The sequence below is a fragment of the Mya arenaria genome, chromosome 10, assembly GCF_026914265.1.
Source record: "Mya arenaria isolate MELC-2E11 chromosome 10, ASM2691426v1".
NCBI classification, from domain to species: domain Eukaryota; kingdom Metazoa; phylum Mollusca; class Bivalvia; order Myida; family Myidae; genus Mya; species Mya arenaria.
The window spans coordinates 46,148,828-46,166,849 of NC_069131.1; the positions used below are offsets into that span (position 1 = coordinate 46,148,828).

An 18,022-nucleotide genomic window follows, 5' to 3' on the forward strand; every position below is an offset into this window, starting at 1 on the left:
TTTCTACAATGATCCTTTACCTAAATGGTGGGGAAAAACCCTAATTGGGTGTAACTTCTTAAATATAAATTAATCAAAGCCTTTGCATGCTATGCTATAACTTTATATACACACATTGTTTATTTACGATTTCTTGTAGTCTTATTTTTCTAACCCTTGGAATATCCCTTTTCAGATACTGTTAATGATGTTGAACAAGCTTATGCATATACAAAGGGTATGTTGTAAATTAATATTTTTTTTTTTAATGAGTATGTTTTTATTCTTTATATAAATAAACAAAACCAGTTTATTCATGTGTTGTTGTTTTTTAAGATTATAAAGATAGAATATTTAGGGTATTGTCGCAGCCAGGTTGTCTTTGTAGAACACATTTTAGTCACTTCGAACTGATGAAGATATGGAAATAAAGATTGAAATATGTGTTAATATTTCAAAATTCTTGCCAACGAATTTCCCTCACATTTGCCACAAACAAGTGTAATTATCTTGGATCTGTTAAATTGTTTTTAATGTTCATCTTAATTTCAGCTGAAATCTTTGCGTGTGAAATATGTGGAAAAATCTTTGCACAGAAAACTGCCCTTACTCGCCACAGAAGAGGTCGCCACTCAGAGGAAGGGATTGTTATGTGTAGTGTTTGTGGGAAAGAGTTTCAGACCAGAGACGATTGTCACCAACATAAAATCAATGTTCATAATTCTACAACAGCTGAGGTGGTGTGTCAACAGTGTGGGAAATCATTGAAATCAAAACATGCACTGTACAATCATAGAATATATGCACACAAAAAGAAATATGTATGTGCAATTTGTGGACATAGGTTTGGAAAAAAAAGTGATTTGGATCGCCACACAAAATCACATAGAGGAGAAAAAGATCAATGTCCTTACTGTGGTGAGCAGTTTATGGATTTAAAACGCCATTCCAAATATTGTAACACTGCAAATGCAGACACTAGTAATTTATTTTCATGTGACCTTTGTGAGAAAACATTTCTTCGGAAGCAATATCTAACAGCTCATAAATTTTCTATGCATGAACCAAGAACATATAAATGTCAGCACTGTCCTAAAGATTTTAAGCACAGATCTTCAAGAATAAGGCACTTGGAAAAAGTTCATCCAAAGTTGTGAGAACATAGTAGTGACCCCCTGAGTTGAGAAAAGGTTAGAACTTATTTATGACACCCTGAGTTGATTGTCATATTTGTTGAAATCTGAAATGTTTGTCATATTTGTGACATATGAAATGATTGTCGTGTTTGTGAAATCTGAGATGATCGTCTTATTTGTGACATCTGAGGTAATTATCATATAGGTGACAGTGACACTCTAAGGGCATTTTTATATATGTGACATTTTTAGGTCATTGTCATACATGTCACACTCGAAGAGTATTTTAGCTCGACTACTCGAAGAATAAGGAGGCTTTACTACTCGTAGTATATAGTTCTGGGGCAAGTTGGGATTTTTAATAATAACTCCTTTACCCTTCATTCATTTGACTTTAAACACTTCACACAATTATTGACAATCATCTTATTATTAGGTAACATGACACCATTTCACAATAAATACAAATTATGGCCCTGATTGTCTTAGGAACTTAGGTTAAAGTTTAAGGGCACATTGTGTCCGGTTAAAGTTTAAGGGCAAGTTGGGATATTTATTTATTACTTTTGCATTTGGGGCCACCAGGGGCAAGGTTAAGGTCACTGTTGGTAATACTAAAAAAAATGATTTGTAATGAATGACTTTAGTTTTGGTTTATAGGGACATTTCCTGTGATTGTGTTTGGAGCTCCAAGAGGTCAAAGTCGCTGTTATTAAAAATAGAAAAAAATGGTTAGTACTGAATAACTTTACTTAAGAGTTGGCGTATTGTGACCAAACTTGGTGTTTATGGAGGACTTCCATGGGAGTGCATTTGGGGCCTCAAGGGTCAAGGTCAAAGTCATTGTTACTATAAATAGTAAAATAAACACAGTAAAAACTGTATCTCACAACGAAGGCTGAAGTTCTTCTGTCAATCATTGAAAATCTGTTTTTGTTGCATTGCGGCATTTCTTGTTTACTTTTTATTTTTTTTATTTTTTTATTGCTTTTGACTGGCTTATATTACATCACTTTAGTATTCATTTCTAAGAGATGGGGGTGTATAATCAATTGGGCTGTCCTATGACAGCTCTTGTTTTAAATGACACACTTTTAGGTCATTATCATAATTTATGTGCCACTCTCAGGACATTTATCATATTTGTAAAGAAACCTTGATAACATATCGCTATGTTCTTTATACATGTTATTACATGAATGCATGAAAAAGATACAAGTTCATCTAAGTTCTGAAGAGTCACATCTTATTATAATTATAATGTCTCATTATAGTTAGAAGCTTTGCAAGAATAACCATGTTTTTATATATACTCCTTGCAACACAAATAGCTGTACTTCTTGTTTGAAAATGAATAACGATCCATACTAATTTAAAACGGGGTTCCCATGCAGTAAGAATTTAGAAAAGTCCGGCGTTACCGGGAATTAGTAATGAAGTCAGCCATGGCAACCTAAAGGAAAAATTACAAAACTTTTTTTGGCAAATACTATTAGGCTTAAATATTTGGTGTGTAACATTGTCTATTGGTTATCTACCATGTTTATTCAAATTATGCCCCTGGAGAAAAATTGGCCTCACCCAGTGGGTTACAAGTTCATTATCAATACATTTTGTTAAAATCTGATAGTTATGTAAAGTTTACTATTGAAACAAGGGCAGCAAGTCTTTCTATATGGTCTCCCTTTTTGTTCGAGATTCCACTACTTTCTATTTTTAGTATCAGGGAATAGATTTTAAATTTTATCAAGTCTTCAAAATAGTCACTTCTAAGGTAATTATTGTTCTTTTTTTATGCGATGGTAATGTGTACGTAGTATGTGCGTCTGTGCGTCTGTGAGTCCGTGCATCCTTGCGTCTGTAAACAATTTCTTGTTAAGGCGATACAGTCTTCAGTTTTGATTGTATCTCGATAAAACTTGTACAGTTTTAGATATCAATTAGAGCTTGGTTCCTTTTGAAAACCAGCCGTATCCGCCCATGCATGCCTACTTTATGGACCTTGAAAGTTTTAAAGAAATGCTATTTTTATTTAACCTATCTTTAGCCAGGTCTGCATGAGTGAATTCTATTTTCAGCCAAGTTTACATGTACATGTCAAGTCAAGTCTAGGATTCTGGTTCTGCAGTTGATTTTGTGAATTACTCTGCCTGGTTCTTGTTGAAAGCCCAAAGGCAATTTTTTAGCTCTAAGTGTCTGTAGTTCCCGCATTCATCTTAACAAAATTGGTTGTGACTGTTTGTTCCAATTTATGCACCTGGGGTCATTACTGGCCACGCCCAGGGTTCACAGGTTTGGTAAACTTAAATTGGGAAAGGTTTGAAAATCTTTTTGTGTGTTCGTGAATCCATCTCAGCACAACTGCTTGTGAATGTTTGTTCAAATTATGCCCCTGGGGTCATTACTGGCCATCTCCGGGGGTTCACAGGTTTGGTATACTTAAATTGGGAATGTTTGAAAATCTTTTTATCGGAACCAGCTTTGCAAACACTTGCTATTTTGAATAAGGCACCACCAGGCTCAAAATATGCCCCTGGGGCCAAAGCTGGCCCCACCCCTTTTGACCTTTTTATGCCCCCGAAGGTGGGCATATTAAAATCGCACCGTCCGTCCGTCCGTCCGGCTCTGTAACTTTCCCTTGTATGGACAGATTTTAAAATAACTTGCCACATGTGTTCCACATACCAAGACGACGTGTGGCGTGCAAGACTCGTGTCCCTACCTCAAAGGTCAAGGTCACACTTAGTGTTTATTCACAATGGAGTGCTGCATATAAGGACATAGAGTATAGGTTGTCGTGTCCGGGCTGTAACTTTCTCTTGTATGGACAGATTTTAAAATAACTTGCCACATGTGTACCACATACCAAGACGACGTGTCGCGTGCAAGACCCGTGTCACTACCTCAAAGGTCAAGGTCACACTTAGTGTTTATTCACAATGGAGTGCTGCATATAAGGACATAGAGTATAGGTTGTCGTGTCCGGGCTGTAACTTTCCCTTGTATGGACAGATTTTAAAATAACTTGCCACATGTGTTCCACATACCAAGATGACATGTCGCATGTAAGACCCGTGTCCCTACCTCAAAGGTCAAGGTCACACTTAGTGTTTATTTACAATGGAGTGCTGCATATAAGGACATAGAGTATAGGTTGTCGTGTCCGGGCTGTAACTTTCCCTTGTATTGACAGATTTTAAAATAACTTACCACATGTGTTCGGCATACCAAGACGACGTGTCGCGTGCAAGACCCGTGTCCCTTCCTCAAAGGTCAAGGTCACACTTAGTGTTTATTCACAATGGAGTGCTGCATATATGGACATAGAGTTTAGGTTGTCGTGTCCGGGCTGTAACTTTCTCTTGTATGGACAGATTTTAAAATAACTTGCCACATGTGTTCCACATACCAAGACGACGTGTCGCGTGCAAGACCCGTGTCCCTACCTCAAAGGTCAAGGTCACACTTAGTGTTTATTTACAATGGAGTGCTGCATATAAGGACATAGAGTATAGGTTGTCGTGTCCGGGCTGTAACTTTCCCTTGTATGGACAGATTTTAAAATAACTTGCCACATGTGTTCCACATACCAAGACGACGTGTCGCGTACAAAACCCGTGTCCCTACCTCAAAGGTCAAGGTCACACTTAGTGTTTATTCACAATGGAGTGCTGCATATAAGGACATAGAGTATAGGTTGTCGTGTCCGGGCTGTAACTTTCTCTTGTATGGACAGATTTTAAAATAACTTGCCACATGTGTTCCACATACCAAGATGACGTGTCGCTTGCAAGACCCGTGTCCCTACCTCAAAGGTCAAGGTCACACTTAGTGTTTATTTACAATGGAGTGCTGCATATAAGGACATAGAGTATAGGTTGTCGTGTCCGGGCTGTAACTTTCTCTTGTATGGACAGATTTTAAAATAACTTGCCACATGTGTTCCACATACCAAGATGACGTGTCGCTTGCAAGACCCGTGTCCCTACCTCAAAGGTCAAGGTCACACTTAGTGTTTATTTACAATGGAGTGCTGCATATAAGGACATAGAGTATAGGTTGTCGTGTCCGGGCTGTAACTTTCTCTTGTATGGACAGATTTAAAAATAACTTGCCACATGTGTTCCACATACCAAGACGACGTGTCGCGTGCAAGACCCGTGTCCCTGCCTCAAAGGTCAAGGTCACACATAGTGTTTATTCACAATGAAGTGCTGCATATAAGGACATAGAGTATAGGTTGTCGTGTCCGGGCTGTAACTTTCCCTTGTATAGACAGATTTTAAAATAACTTGCCACATGTGTTCCACATACCAAGACGACGTGTCGCGTGCAAGACCCGTGTCCCTACCTCAAAGGTCAAGGTCACACTTAGTGTTTATTCACAATGGAGTGCTGCATACAAGGACATAGGGTATAGGTTGTCGTGTCCGGGCTGTAACTTTCTCTTGTATGGACAGATTTTAAAATAACTTGCTACATGTGTTCCACATACGAAGACGATGTGTCGTGTGCAAGACCCATGTCCCTACCTCTAAGGTGAAAGATACACTAAGTGTTTATTCACAAGGGAATTCTGAATATAAGGACATAACAGTGTAGGTTGTCAAGTATGGGTGGTATTTTTTTATGTTCAGAGGCAATTTAAAATAACTTGCCATATGTATTTGACACGTAAAGGCAAGATCAACTTTTCATGTACTGACCTTGTTCGTAGGTCAATGTCACATTCGGGGGCATTCGTCACATACTGTGACAGCTCTTGTTTTATTTTTAAAGCTTCAGCAATGATATTTAGACCATACAGTTTTGCAAATGAGCATCAATGTTGTCCTTGACTTTGACCTTTTGACCAACTTTTTTTAATTTTTAAAACTACAGAAATTTTTACCATGAGTACAGTTTTGAAAGCATTTTTTTTTGTCAGATGACCTTTACTTGGCACATTTTAATATAGTTCATGCAACTAATCTGCTTACAATACTTTCTGGGCTCAGATGTTGAACGTGCAACGTATGCAGGTAACCCAAACACAAAACATGAACTATATGTCTGTTGCCTTTTACCCATACATACATGCTCTGGATTAAAAATGACCACAAGAGCCATGCCAGTAGAGCATAGGCCCTTATGGGCCTCTTGTTACTTAATGATAAATTTAATAATCAGACTTTTTCCATTTAACTTCATGTAGATTATTGTAAACTTCATGAAGATTATTCTAAGCTACAATCTTATCTTCTGTGTGGATATTGAATAAGCCTTATATAGAAAAATTTGATTACGAACATATGCAGGATGGTGTTGTTGTCCTAGATGGAAGAAGCATGTAAGGAACTTAAATGTGATCTGCTATTTGTTATTTAGAGCTTAAGGCAGTTTATTGATTTTATTGGATGGTGAACTGTTTGTGGTATGTGTATATATACTAAAAGTTATTTCAGTGTGCAAGCAATTTAACATACTTTTGTCAATTTGCAGGCATCGAACGAAGTGCTGTCAGTTGTTTGTGTATCTGTACTTAAAGTTCTTTCAGTGTGCATGCAATTGAATGAAGTCCTCTCAGTGTGCAGGCAACTGAAAAAAAGTCCTGTCAGTGTGCAGGTATCTGTACCAAGTGCTGTCAGTGTGTAGTCAATTATCAAGACATGTCAGTGTGCAGGCAACTGAACAAAGTCCTGTCAGTGTGCAGGTATGAGATTCATATTCTGTCGGTGTGCAGTCAATCATCAAGTCCTGTCAGTGTGCAGGCAACTGAACAAAATCCTGTCAGTGTGCAGTCAATTGACAAGTCCTGTCAGTGTGCAGGAAACTGTGATAAGTCCTGTCAGTGTGCAGGCAACTGTGACAAGTCCTGTCAGTGATTATCCAGGCAACATGTTTGACCAATATGTTTTTCAATATTCTTTGAGAACAAATATCAAGCTATATTGATTACAAAGGTTAAACTCTTTTACTTAGGTGAGCGATTTAGAGTCATCATGGTCCTCTTGTTTATTTTTAGCTCACCTTAGCCGTAGGCTGAGGGTGAGCTTTTAGGATCAATGATTGTCCGTCGTCCGTTGTCTGTCGTCCGTCCACACTTAGTTTGATAACACTCTAGGGGTCACATTTTTGCCTCAATTGTCACGAAACTTGGTCAGGTTGTTTGTCCCAGTAATAACTCGGAGTTCGAATATGGGTCATCTGGGGTCAAAAACCAGGTCACAGCGCCCAAATATGGGAATACCTTGTTAAAACTCTCAAGAAAACATTTTCAGCCCAAATATCCTGGAAATTTGTCAGAAAGGTTGTTTTGAAGATTTCTAACTCAAGTTCGAATATGGGTCATCTGGGGTTAAAAACTAGGTCACCGAGCCCAAATATGGAAAAACCTTGTAAACACTCTAGAGGTAACATTTTCAGCCCAATATCCTGGAAATTTGTCAGAAAGGTTGTTTTGGTGATTTTTAGCTCAAGTTGGAATATGGGTCATCTGGGGTCAAAAACTAGGTCACAGAGCCCAAATATGTTAAAACCTTGTTAACACTCTAGAGGTAACATTTTCAGCCCAAATATCCTGGAAATTTGTCAGAAAGGTTATTTCAATGATTTCTAGCTCAAGTTCGAATATGGGTCATCTGGGGTCAAAAACTAGGTCACCGAGCCCAAATATGGGAATACCTTGTTAAAACTCTCAAGAAAACATTTTCAGCCCAAATATCCTGGAAATTTGTCAGAAAGGTTGTTTTGATGATTTCTAGCTCAAGTTCGATTATGGGTCATCTAGGGTTAAAAACTAGGTCACAGAGCCCAAATATGGAAATACCTTGTTAACACTCTCAAGGTAACATTTTCAGCCCAAATATCCTGGAAATTTGTCAGAAAGGTTGTTTTGATGATTTCTAGCTCAAGTTCGAATATGGGTCATCTGGGGTCAAGAACTAGGTCACAGAGCCCAACTATGGAAATACCTTGTTAACACTCTCGAGGTAACATTTTTAGCCCAAATATCCTGGAAATATGTCAGAAAGGTTGTTTTGATGATTTCTAGCTCAAGTTCGAAATTGGGTCATCTGGGGTCAAAAACTAGGTCACCGAGCCCAAATATGGGAATACCTTGTTAAAACTCTCAAGAAAACATTTTCAGCCCAAATATCCTGGAAATTTGTCAGAAAGGTTGTTTTGAAGATTTCTAACTCAAGTTCGAATATGGGTCATCTGGGGTCAAAAACTAGGTCACAGAGCCCAAATATGGAAATACCTTGTTAACACTCTGGAGGTAACATTTTCAGCCCAAATATCCTGGAAATTTGTCAGAAAGGTTGTTTTGATGATTATCAGTTCAAGTTCGAATATGGGTCATCTGGGGTTAAAAACTAGGTCACTGAGCCCAAATATGGAAAAACCTTGTAAACACTCTAGAGGTAACATTTTCAGCCCAAATATCCTGGAAATTTGTCAGAAAGGTTGTTTTGGTGATTTTTAGCTCAAGTTGGAATATGGGTCATCTGGGGTCAAGAACTAGGTCACAGAGCCCAAATATGATAAAACCTTGTTAACACTCTAGAGGTAACATTTTCAGCCCAAATATCCTGGAAATTTGTCAGAAAGGTTATTTCAATGATTTCTAGCTCAAGTTCGAATATGGGTCATCTGGGGTCAAAAACTAGGTCACCGAGCCCAAATATGGGAATACCTTGTTAAAACTCTCAAGAAAACATTTTCAGCCCAAATATCCTGGAAATTTGTCAGAAAGGTTGTTTTGATGATTTCTAGCTCAAGTTCGATTATGGGTCATCTAGGGTTAAAAACTAGGTCACAGAGCCCAAATATGGAAATACCTTGTTAACACTCTCAAGGTAACATTTTCAGCCCAAATATCCTGGAAATTTGTCAGAAAGGTTGTTTTGATGATTTCTAGCTCAAGTTCGAATATGGGTCATCTGGGGTCAAGAACTAGGTCACAGAGCCCAACTATGGAAATACCTTGTTAACACTCTCGATGTAACATTTTTCAGCCCAAATATCCTGGAAATATGTCAGAAAGGTTGTTTTGATGATTTCTAGCTCAAGTTCGAAATTGGGGCATCTGGGGTCAAAAACTAGGTCACCGAGCCCAAATATGGGAATACCTTGTTAAAACTCTCAAGAAAACATTTTCAGCCCAAATATCCTGGAAATTTGTCAGAAAGGTTGTTTTGAAGATTTCTAACTCAAGTTCGAATATGGGTCATCTGGGGTCAAAAACTAGGTCACAGAGCCCAAATATGGAAATACCTTGTTAACACTCTGGAGGTAACATTTTCAGCCCAAATATCCTGGAAATTTGTCAGAAAGGTTGTTTTGATGATTATCAGTTCAAGTTCGAATATGGGTCATCTGGGGTTAAAAACTAGGTCACTGAGCCCAAATATGGAAAAACCTTGTAAACACTCTAGAGGTAACATTTTCAGCCCAAATATCCTGGAAATTTGTCAGAAAGGTTGTTTTGGTGATTTTTAGCTCAAGTTGGAATATGGGTCATCTGGGGTCAAAAACTAGGTCACAGAGCCCAAATATGATAAAACCTTGTTAACACTCTAGAGGTAACATTTTCAGCCCAAATATCCTGGAAATTTGTCAGAAAGGTTATTTCAATGATTTCTAGCTCAAGTTCGAATATGGGTCATCTGGGGTCAAAAACTAGGTCACCGAGCCCAAATATGGGAATACCTTGTTAAAACTCTCAAGAAAACATTTTCAGCCCAAATATCCTGGAAATTTGTCAGAAAGGTTGTTTTGATGATTTCTAGCTCAAGTTCGATTATGGGTCATCTAGGGTTAAAAACTAGGTCACAGAGCACAAATATGGAAATACCTTGTTAACACTCTCAAGGTAACATTTTCAGCCTAAATATCCTGGAAAATTGTCAGAAAGGTTGTTTTGATGATTTCTAGCTCAAGTTCGAATATGGGTCATCTGGGGTCAAGAACTAGGTCACAGAGCCCAACTATGGAAATACCTTGTTTACACTCTCGAGGTAACATTTTTAGCCCAAATATCCTGGAAATATGTCAGAAAGGTTGTTTTGATGATTTCTAGCTCAAGTTCGAATATGGGTCATCTGGGGTCAAAAACTAGGTCACCGAGCCCAAATATGGGAATACCTTGTTAAAACTCTCAAGAAAACATTTTCAGCCCAAATATCCTGGAAATTTGTCAGAAAGGTTGTTTTGAAGATTTCTAACTCAAGTTCGAATATGGGTCATCTGGGGTCAAAAACTAGGTCACAGAGCCCAAATATGGAAATACCTTGTTAACACTCTGGAGGTAACATTTTCAGCCCAAATATCCTGGAAATTTGTCAGAAAGGTTGTTTTGATGATTATCAGTTCAAGTTCGAATATGGGTCATCTGGGGTTAAAAACTAGGTCACCGAGCCCAAATATGGAAAAACCTTGTAAACACTCTAGAGGTAACATTTTCAGCCCAAATATCCTGGAAATTTGTCAGAAAGGTTGTTTTGGTGATTTTTAGCTCAAGTTGGAATATGGGTCATCTGGGGTCAAAAACTAGGTCACAGAGCCCAAATATGATAAAACCTTGTTAACACTCTAGAGGTAACATTTTCAGCACAAATATCCTGGAAATTTGTCAGAAAGGTTATTTCAATGATTTCTAGCTCAAGTTCAAATATGGGTCATCTGGGGTCAAAAACTAGGTCAGAGAGCCCAAATATGGAAATACCATGTTAACACTCTCGAGGTAACATTTTTAGACCAAATATCCTGGAAATATGTCAGAAAGGTTGTTTTGATGATTCCTAGCTCAAGTTCGAATATGGGTCATCTGGGGTCAAAAACTAGGTCACCGAGCCCAAATATGGAAATACCTTATTTACACTCTCGAGGTAACAATTTCATACATCAGAGAAGCCAAATCCCTGTTATTGCCCTTTAATTATCAACAAGTCTATAGCACAAAGTTTTACTGATGTGAGCGATATAGGGCCATCTTGGGCCTCTTGTTTGTCTTGGAATGAGCCAATTTTTTGTGTAAATATCTGAAGACCAGTGATATAAGACTGCTGACAAAAGATCAGATTGCAGTTTTTATATATTTCTGTTCGAAAATGAATGTTTTATGGCTAAAAGCTTAAGCTTTAATAAAAATGCATAAAACATCAATTTTTGAACATAAAGATGAAAACCCGCTATCTGATTTTTTGTCATCAGTCTTATTTCACTAGTTTTCAGCAGCCAATTGTATAAAACCTTGATAAGTTGCCTACATGTTATCTTTTGGCTAGTTGTCTCATTTAAAATATTTGATTGATACTTATTGGATAAATACTGACCAATCAATCAACATTTTGGCTAACTTCAACCCAAACCAAAGAGTTGTCCAGTTTTATACAATTGGCTGCAGACATTTACACAAAAATTATCTAATTCCAAGACAAAATAAAAAAAAAAAAGGTTAAAACGGTCAATCTGTGAGAGTGCAGCTTTAATGTACAAAGTCAAAGTTTATATTTGTTATTCATTCATATATCCTCAATAAATTCAGATAGAGTTTATGACAATGTAGTGTTCTAGTGCCTCGCATATTTTATACTCTCTCAAACAATATTTGAAGGGGAAATATAGTCGTCATTGTATGATTTGTTAGTTTATCCACTGGTCGGTCAGTCAGGTAGTCAGTCGGTAGGGCGTGCGGGCAGACAGGCGTCCTGTGACAAACATTTTTTCTTCTACTGTTTTGGACTGATTGTTTTGAATTGTGGTACAGTACACATAACCACATATATACAATTAGTACCTAACATATATTTCATGAGCCCTGGGAAAATTGTTTGAGAGCCATTTCACTCATTGTTCTTAATTTATGATATTATATATGTTTATAGAAGGAATATTAACTTCCGCATTTTTAGATTGATTGTTCTGAAACTAAGGACACATAAGCTTAATAATGTGTTATAGTGCTGTACTGTTTATAGAGAGACATGGAATATTCATTGTTCCCTTAAATTTAACAATAATAGCCATATGGTAAGCTGTTGAGTGAACTTACTTCATCAGTTGAAGAAGGATAAGTTTGATTAGTGTCCTCAAACTTCCTACACTTTATCACAATGAAGTTATTGGCATATTTTTACAGGAGCCACCTCACGAATTTGAGTTACATAAGCTCTATTGGAGTTTGAAGTATACTGTCTTTTGGCCAACTGATTGTTTTGACATCAGTAGTGGCTGATTAGTTTGGGTTTATCAGGATAGAAGCTATAATGGAAGCTCTAAGGAACTGAATCTGTTGTTAAATATCTATGATATGTTGAACTTCTGATTTCAGATATTCGCTATGTGTGGTGTAAAGTGTGTAACAAGGTATTTGGAACGTCCTCCCTACTCCTGCGTCACATGCGTGTACACACGGGTGAACAGCCCTTTAAATGTGCTCAATGTGGGAAGAGTTTTAACCAGAAAAACAACCTTCAGAGGCACATGGTCAACATACATCATGCTAAAAAGATGTTAACTTAAAACATGGAGAATACCAAAGAGTTAATATAAAATTTGGAAGTGATCTTCTGGAAGCACAACATCTGCCCAGTGTTGGTTTGATTGAGATAAAATGAATGTTATGATGAAAACTGCAAGATTAATGTCTGATGAAACCCAACATATTCCATACAACAATAATAATAATTGTTCTTAGGTATACATATTCACATTAATGATTATCTAATTATATACTGGTATTACACACTGAATTGAAGCCAATTTTGAAACTTTTGTTCCTAAATATTTTCTTCATTTGAAATAAATATTCCTCAGCTTCAATTTCAGTTGTTATTCCTATGTAGAATTTAGCTTTGTTGTTCATGTTTAATGTCTTATTAAGTATTGATGTAAAAGTCATTGATATTAAAGACTCCATCCATTTCACAGTGTAGCATGGTTTATGAATGTATGCACGATGCTTCTCCACCAACATCAATGTTATCAAGACTTCTAAATAAGGCTTCACCAAATGTGTGTTTCATTTACAGATTAGGCATCATTTTTCAAATTAAATGGAAAATCGGTTTCACCTGAATAGGCAACATACTAGGTATTACTTTTGGTGTAGGTGGCGGCGGAGGTGGTGTCAGCAAAACCTGGTGCATAAGTTTATGTCTTGTGCAGAGAATTGTTATTAAAAGCTATTCAATCAAGATGAAACTTTATGAAGGTGTTTGTTGGCATATTGTCTCGGTCAAGTTAGATTGTCGGAAAAAAACCATCAGTTACTCCAGAGTTTTGCGCCTTTTATTTAAAAATTAAATAAATCACCCTATAAATTCCTCCGCCTTGCCAGATAAACTTCCTCCATCAACGGCACTAACCTAGTATTCTCTATTTATTATCCAATCGTGTTAAAACTTACAGTGTCTTGGTTGCCTTCAATTGTGGGTAGAATTGACTCAGTAACACCAAGAATTCTGCCCGTTTTAAATTTTCTTTCATCAGAAAATGTATACCTTATAACTTCAGTATTTATTACCCAATCATGATGAAACCTTGTGATAGTGTTTGTAGGAATAACATCTTGGTCAGGTTTGATTGCGGGATATATGGTAATTTAATGAGCCATTCCCAGTTATGCACAGGCATGTATTTAGACATGCATGGCTTAATATTTGAGCAAATTTCTTTCATAAAGAGAGGAACTGTTCTGAAACTTGGTACACATTGTTATAACAAAGTGTATTAAAGCCAAGCGTATTTTTCATCAGCTAAGACTCCTTAAAGTTACTTACCCTTGAATTTGAAGTTTAAGCTTGCGGATACATTGGAGTTTGCACAGTGAATTACTATCACCATTTAAAATTCATTATTCTGATGCTTGCCAAATAAACCCTTAATGTTACCTTCATTTATTTAAAGCTTGGACAAAGAAACACTTAGGGACCTAAGCAATGAACAATGTTTGATGTGTTATGTAAATAATATGTGGGAACACTGTACTTTTTTTTATAACTAAGCAATAGTTCTGGTTTTGAAGAATGGCTTGTAAGTAGTGTGGGATTTGACTACCTTCATGGTTTGAGATTGAGTAAAAAAAAGGTCCCCCTTTTTAGAGCATGCAGATGTCATTCGGTTTGTCAATTGTCAGTGAGTGAACCAAACCTTTTCTCTTTGATAACTAGAAAATGCTTGGGCTTCATTTCCACTAACTTGATAAAAAGATATGTAATGACCTGCAGATGACTCCTATTGATTGTCAGGAGGCCAATGGTCAAGGTCACTCTGACCTTGAACACAGAAGGTCTTCAATATAAAGAGAATCCATGACCTATGGTCCTCAATCTATGTGGGGAGGTTGGTAATGACCTGCAGATACCTATTGATAGTTAGATCAACGGATCAAAGGTCACCAGATTAGCCACAGTCATGGTAATCTTTCAAAATAGGTATTTTAAAAAAACATATGGTTAATGTCTCAAGTTTCATATTCATGGAAATTGCAGGAAATGATCTATTGTTGTATTATTATTATTATTATTAACACTTTAGTAATAACTCACATTGACCTTTAAGCACTAGCTGTATTTATTGTTATGTATAACATGCATTGTCCATGTGTTTGATTTATATATCATCCATTTAACTAATTCATTGCTGTCAGGAGGATGCATTTACATGAGTATCTCATGAACTCCTATAACAACATTTAATATTGGTCAATAACAATGCCTTTACCATTTAACTTGGAAGGAATGTTGGTCAGAACCTTACATTACTCTAAAGACATTAAAAGCTAAATGACTATTGCCTACTTTTTAACAGGCCTATTAAATGCTAGCTCTACCACTTACTGGTGGTGCAAAGAAAATGAGCTGTGGACACTTTTGTGGTGTAGCTGTGCCTTTTGTTTATTTGTACACATGTGAGTATGACTTATATGTTATCCAATATTTTAATAAAATGGATATATTTTGAAAATGGGAGAATGTGGTACCCTATAAGAACACTTATACTTCAAGTGAGCTACTTCTTTATTTTAATATTGCGCGAACTGTGGTGCTAGGATCTGTTCCCTGATTTGGACTTGTGCGTTCAACAAGTGATGAAACGATTATAGAGTACAATTGATAAATTATAGCTGACTGTCTCGTGTTGACGACAATTGATAGAGGTTGTCCAAAATCGAAGTCTGTCATGTTTCTTCCAGTAAATACGTATAATTTCATTATGCGATAAAAGTAAGAAGTAAATTTTCTTTCGTAAATTGTTGTTGAGATCATTTTAACATGGAAGGTCACTCTCTTGCAATGAATGTAAACACTTTTGCTCTTATCATTACAAGTTCTCCCAAATTGAAAATGGTGTTTAATTGTTTGTATTTTTCATAAAACCTTAAGCAATAGTATATCACCATGGTGTAGTGGGTCTGGTTGCATCTGAAAATTCTGGGGATTCTGGCTTGATGCATTATGTTTATGAAACCTTGTAGATATTGTTTGTAATTTTCTATTTTGTGAACAGTTTTATGATTTTTTAATTTTATTTTGGAGGGGGGGGGGGGGTGAATATTTTCAATATCAGGTTACTAAAGGTTTACAACTATTCAATATGCTTTTACATGGATAGACTGCCAAGATAACTTACTTGATGCATACTGGGACCAATAACATCGAACTCCCAGATGCGATATGAATCATTTTCCAACTGATATACAATAATTTTGTATGTGTTTTGAGTATGTTCTTTTGTTAAGTTATCAAAGACAGTAAAAGATTACTAACTTCCAAAAAGCATGAATCTGGTATCACATTGACTGTTTCCAGGTTAAAAATTTAAATTTTCATGATGATACTATGTATGAAGAATGTTTTTTCAAATGATATTATGAACTTTCAATCATTGTCCAATCGAAATGCTTGGTCTGATTTGATTCGATTATTGATAACAAATGGAGTCCGATTTTTAACACTTAAATTTCAACTACACTTTACTGCATTTATAAGACACACCGTATGAACCTTCTGGTGCATGCAAATAGAACTGTTACGTATTATACTTACATCTGCACACATCAGAACTTTCAGAAGCTTTTCGTAAAAAGGAATTGTGCACTATCAATAATTTATAGAAGTGTCTAGCGGCCCTGATGTCCAGAAAGGCTCACTTGCGAACAAAGAAACAAAAGGTTTAGCTGCACTACGGAAGTGTACACTGTTCAATGTCTTTGCACCTACGAGAAGTGTTGGAGCTAGTGTTGAGTAGGCATGCTTTGGGGGGGGGGGGGGCATCAAATTTAATTACAAAAATGCTCATGTTCTTTCTTTGGTAACTCAAATATTGCCTTTTTAAATCCTGCTTAGTAGTAAGACAATTTTTAATGCATTTCAGAATACCAGTGTGACTTCTGTGATAGGCGGTTACCATCCCGGGCACACAAGACTTTACATGAAAGAATCCACACAGGAGAGAAACCATTTGAGTGTGACATATGTGGACGACGATTCAACCGAAAAGGAAACATGATGACACATCGAATTATTCACTTAAAACAGAGCATTGCGTAGATGGAAAATATATTTTTCCCGAAAATCATTTTTCATCTTGATGAACATTTAAAAGTCTTAATTTTATGGCGTAAAGGGAAAAGTTGTGATTGGCCTGTGTTAAACACAGATGGCACCTCATTGGTGAATGCCATCAAATTGTGGTATGTAGCATCTGGTCAGTTTTACTTACATTTTTATGACATCATCTGTTTTTTAATGAGAAAAAATAAATCAAGATATTGTTATAGCCTGGGTGTTGTTTTTCGTAGTGCAAAATCTTTAACCTTGAGTTGGCCATAACCCCTAGAAATAAATATTCATATGACACTTGGAACACATGTTGCTTATGAAGTTTAGGGCTTTTTGTAAAGCTAAAATTATTGAAAAAGTCCATATAAAAATTAAGTGGTGAATAAGGTTGATGTCCACATTATAATTCAAGACATATGAGGTGTCTAAAATATAATAAAGAAGACATTTGCATTTTGGCTGTATCAATCATTGTTGAGCTGACTACATGATGCAGAAAAATAGACTCAATTTGTCTGCCAATATATGCACTTAATAATATGTATGTTACAAATGCATGATTCAACGAAGTTGGTTGTTCACAGATTCTACAGTTTTTCATTAGAGATTAGTTTGTATATTTTTTTGACATACAATTTTGTTTTGATATGGTAGTGTTATAACACTATAAGAAAACATAACATTCATGAATTCTTTATTCTTACAATATTTTTCATACTGTGTATGTTTTTACTATGAAAGGCTTAGCTGTTATCCCAATTTTTTGTTTCTAGTATATTTTCCTCATGATAATCATGCACTAATCTGCCCAATATTTCTGAACACAAAAAACTATAACAGTAAAACTGTGGTTGTTCGAACAGGCGGTCGTTCGAGAACCGGTGTAACGTTGTAAAGTGACCCCCATAGAATAATGACCCCCCGGTCATTATTTTATATAAAATAATGACCATTTTCTATAAAATACTGACTCCCCTTATAAAATAATGACCCCCCGATTTTATCTGTAAAATATTGACCCCCCCCCCCCCACTTAGCCTGTTACTAACATATCTATATCAATTCAAGTCACTGTCGTGTTTCTATGGCTTTTATATTTGTTGTTGTTGTTTTTGCTTCTGGAGCCGCTGCATGTTACTGCTGCAGAAGCTGCTGTGTCTACATCTATTGAAATGAAATATAAAATTGCTTCCATTTGAATTTCATTTAAATTATCATCAATGTAATACAATATACATAAGTCGCTTTAACGTAGCTGTATATGATTCAACTTCAAAGACAACATTGTTCTACTTCATCTGACGTTAGATAGCCTTTGTTCATACCGTGGAGGCATTGCTTAAAACGAATGTGTTA

The 18,022-nt window shown here is 36.4% G+C and overlaps 1 protein-coding gene across 11 annotated transcripts in view; it reads left to right on the forward strand.

Annotated features, from left to right (window-relative positions):
* Window positions 1–18,022, forward strand: part of LOC128205973 (zinc finger protein GLI4-like) — a 138,605-nt gene that overhangs the window by 74,040 nt on the left and 46,543 nt on the right. For 2 of the 11 annotated variants that reach the window (XM_052908072.1, XM_052908071.1), the window contains exons 5-7: window positions 176–217; window positions 532–1,169; window positions 12,433–12,567. The exons of 3 other annotated variants lie outside the window; for them this stretch is intronic. In XM_052908072.1, coding sequence (XP_052764032.1) covers window positions 176–217; window positions 532–1,136 — 647 coding nt within the window. In that variant the 3' untranslated portion in view covers window positions 1,137–1,169; window positions 12,433–12,567. Of the gene's footprint in view, window positions 1–175; window positions 218–531; window positions 1,170–12,432; window positions 12,935–16,478; window positions 16,884–18,022 lie in introns of those variants that run through there. 6 more of the 11 variants (XR_008256357.1, XR_008256358.1, XR_008256356.1 and 3 more) reach the window with 5 other exon arrangements.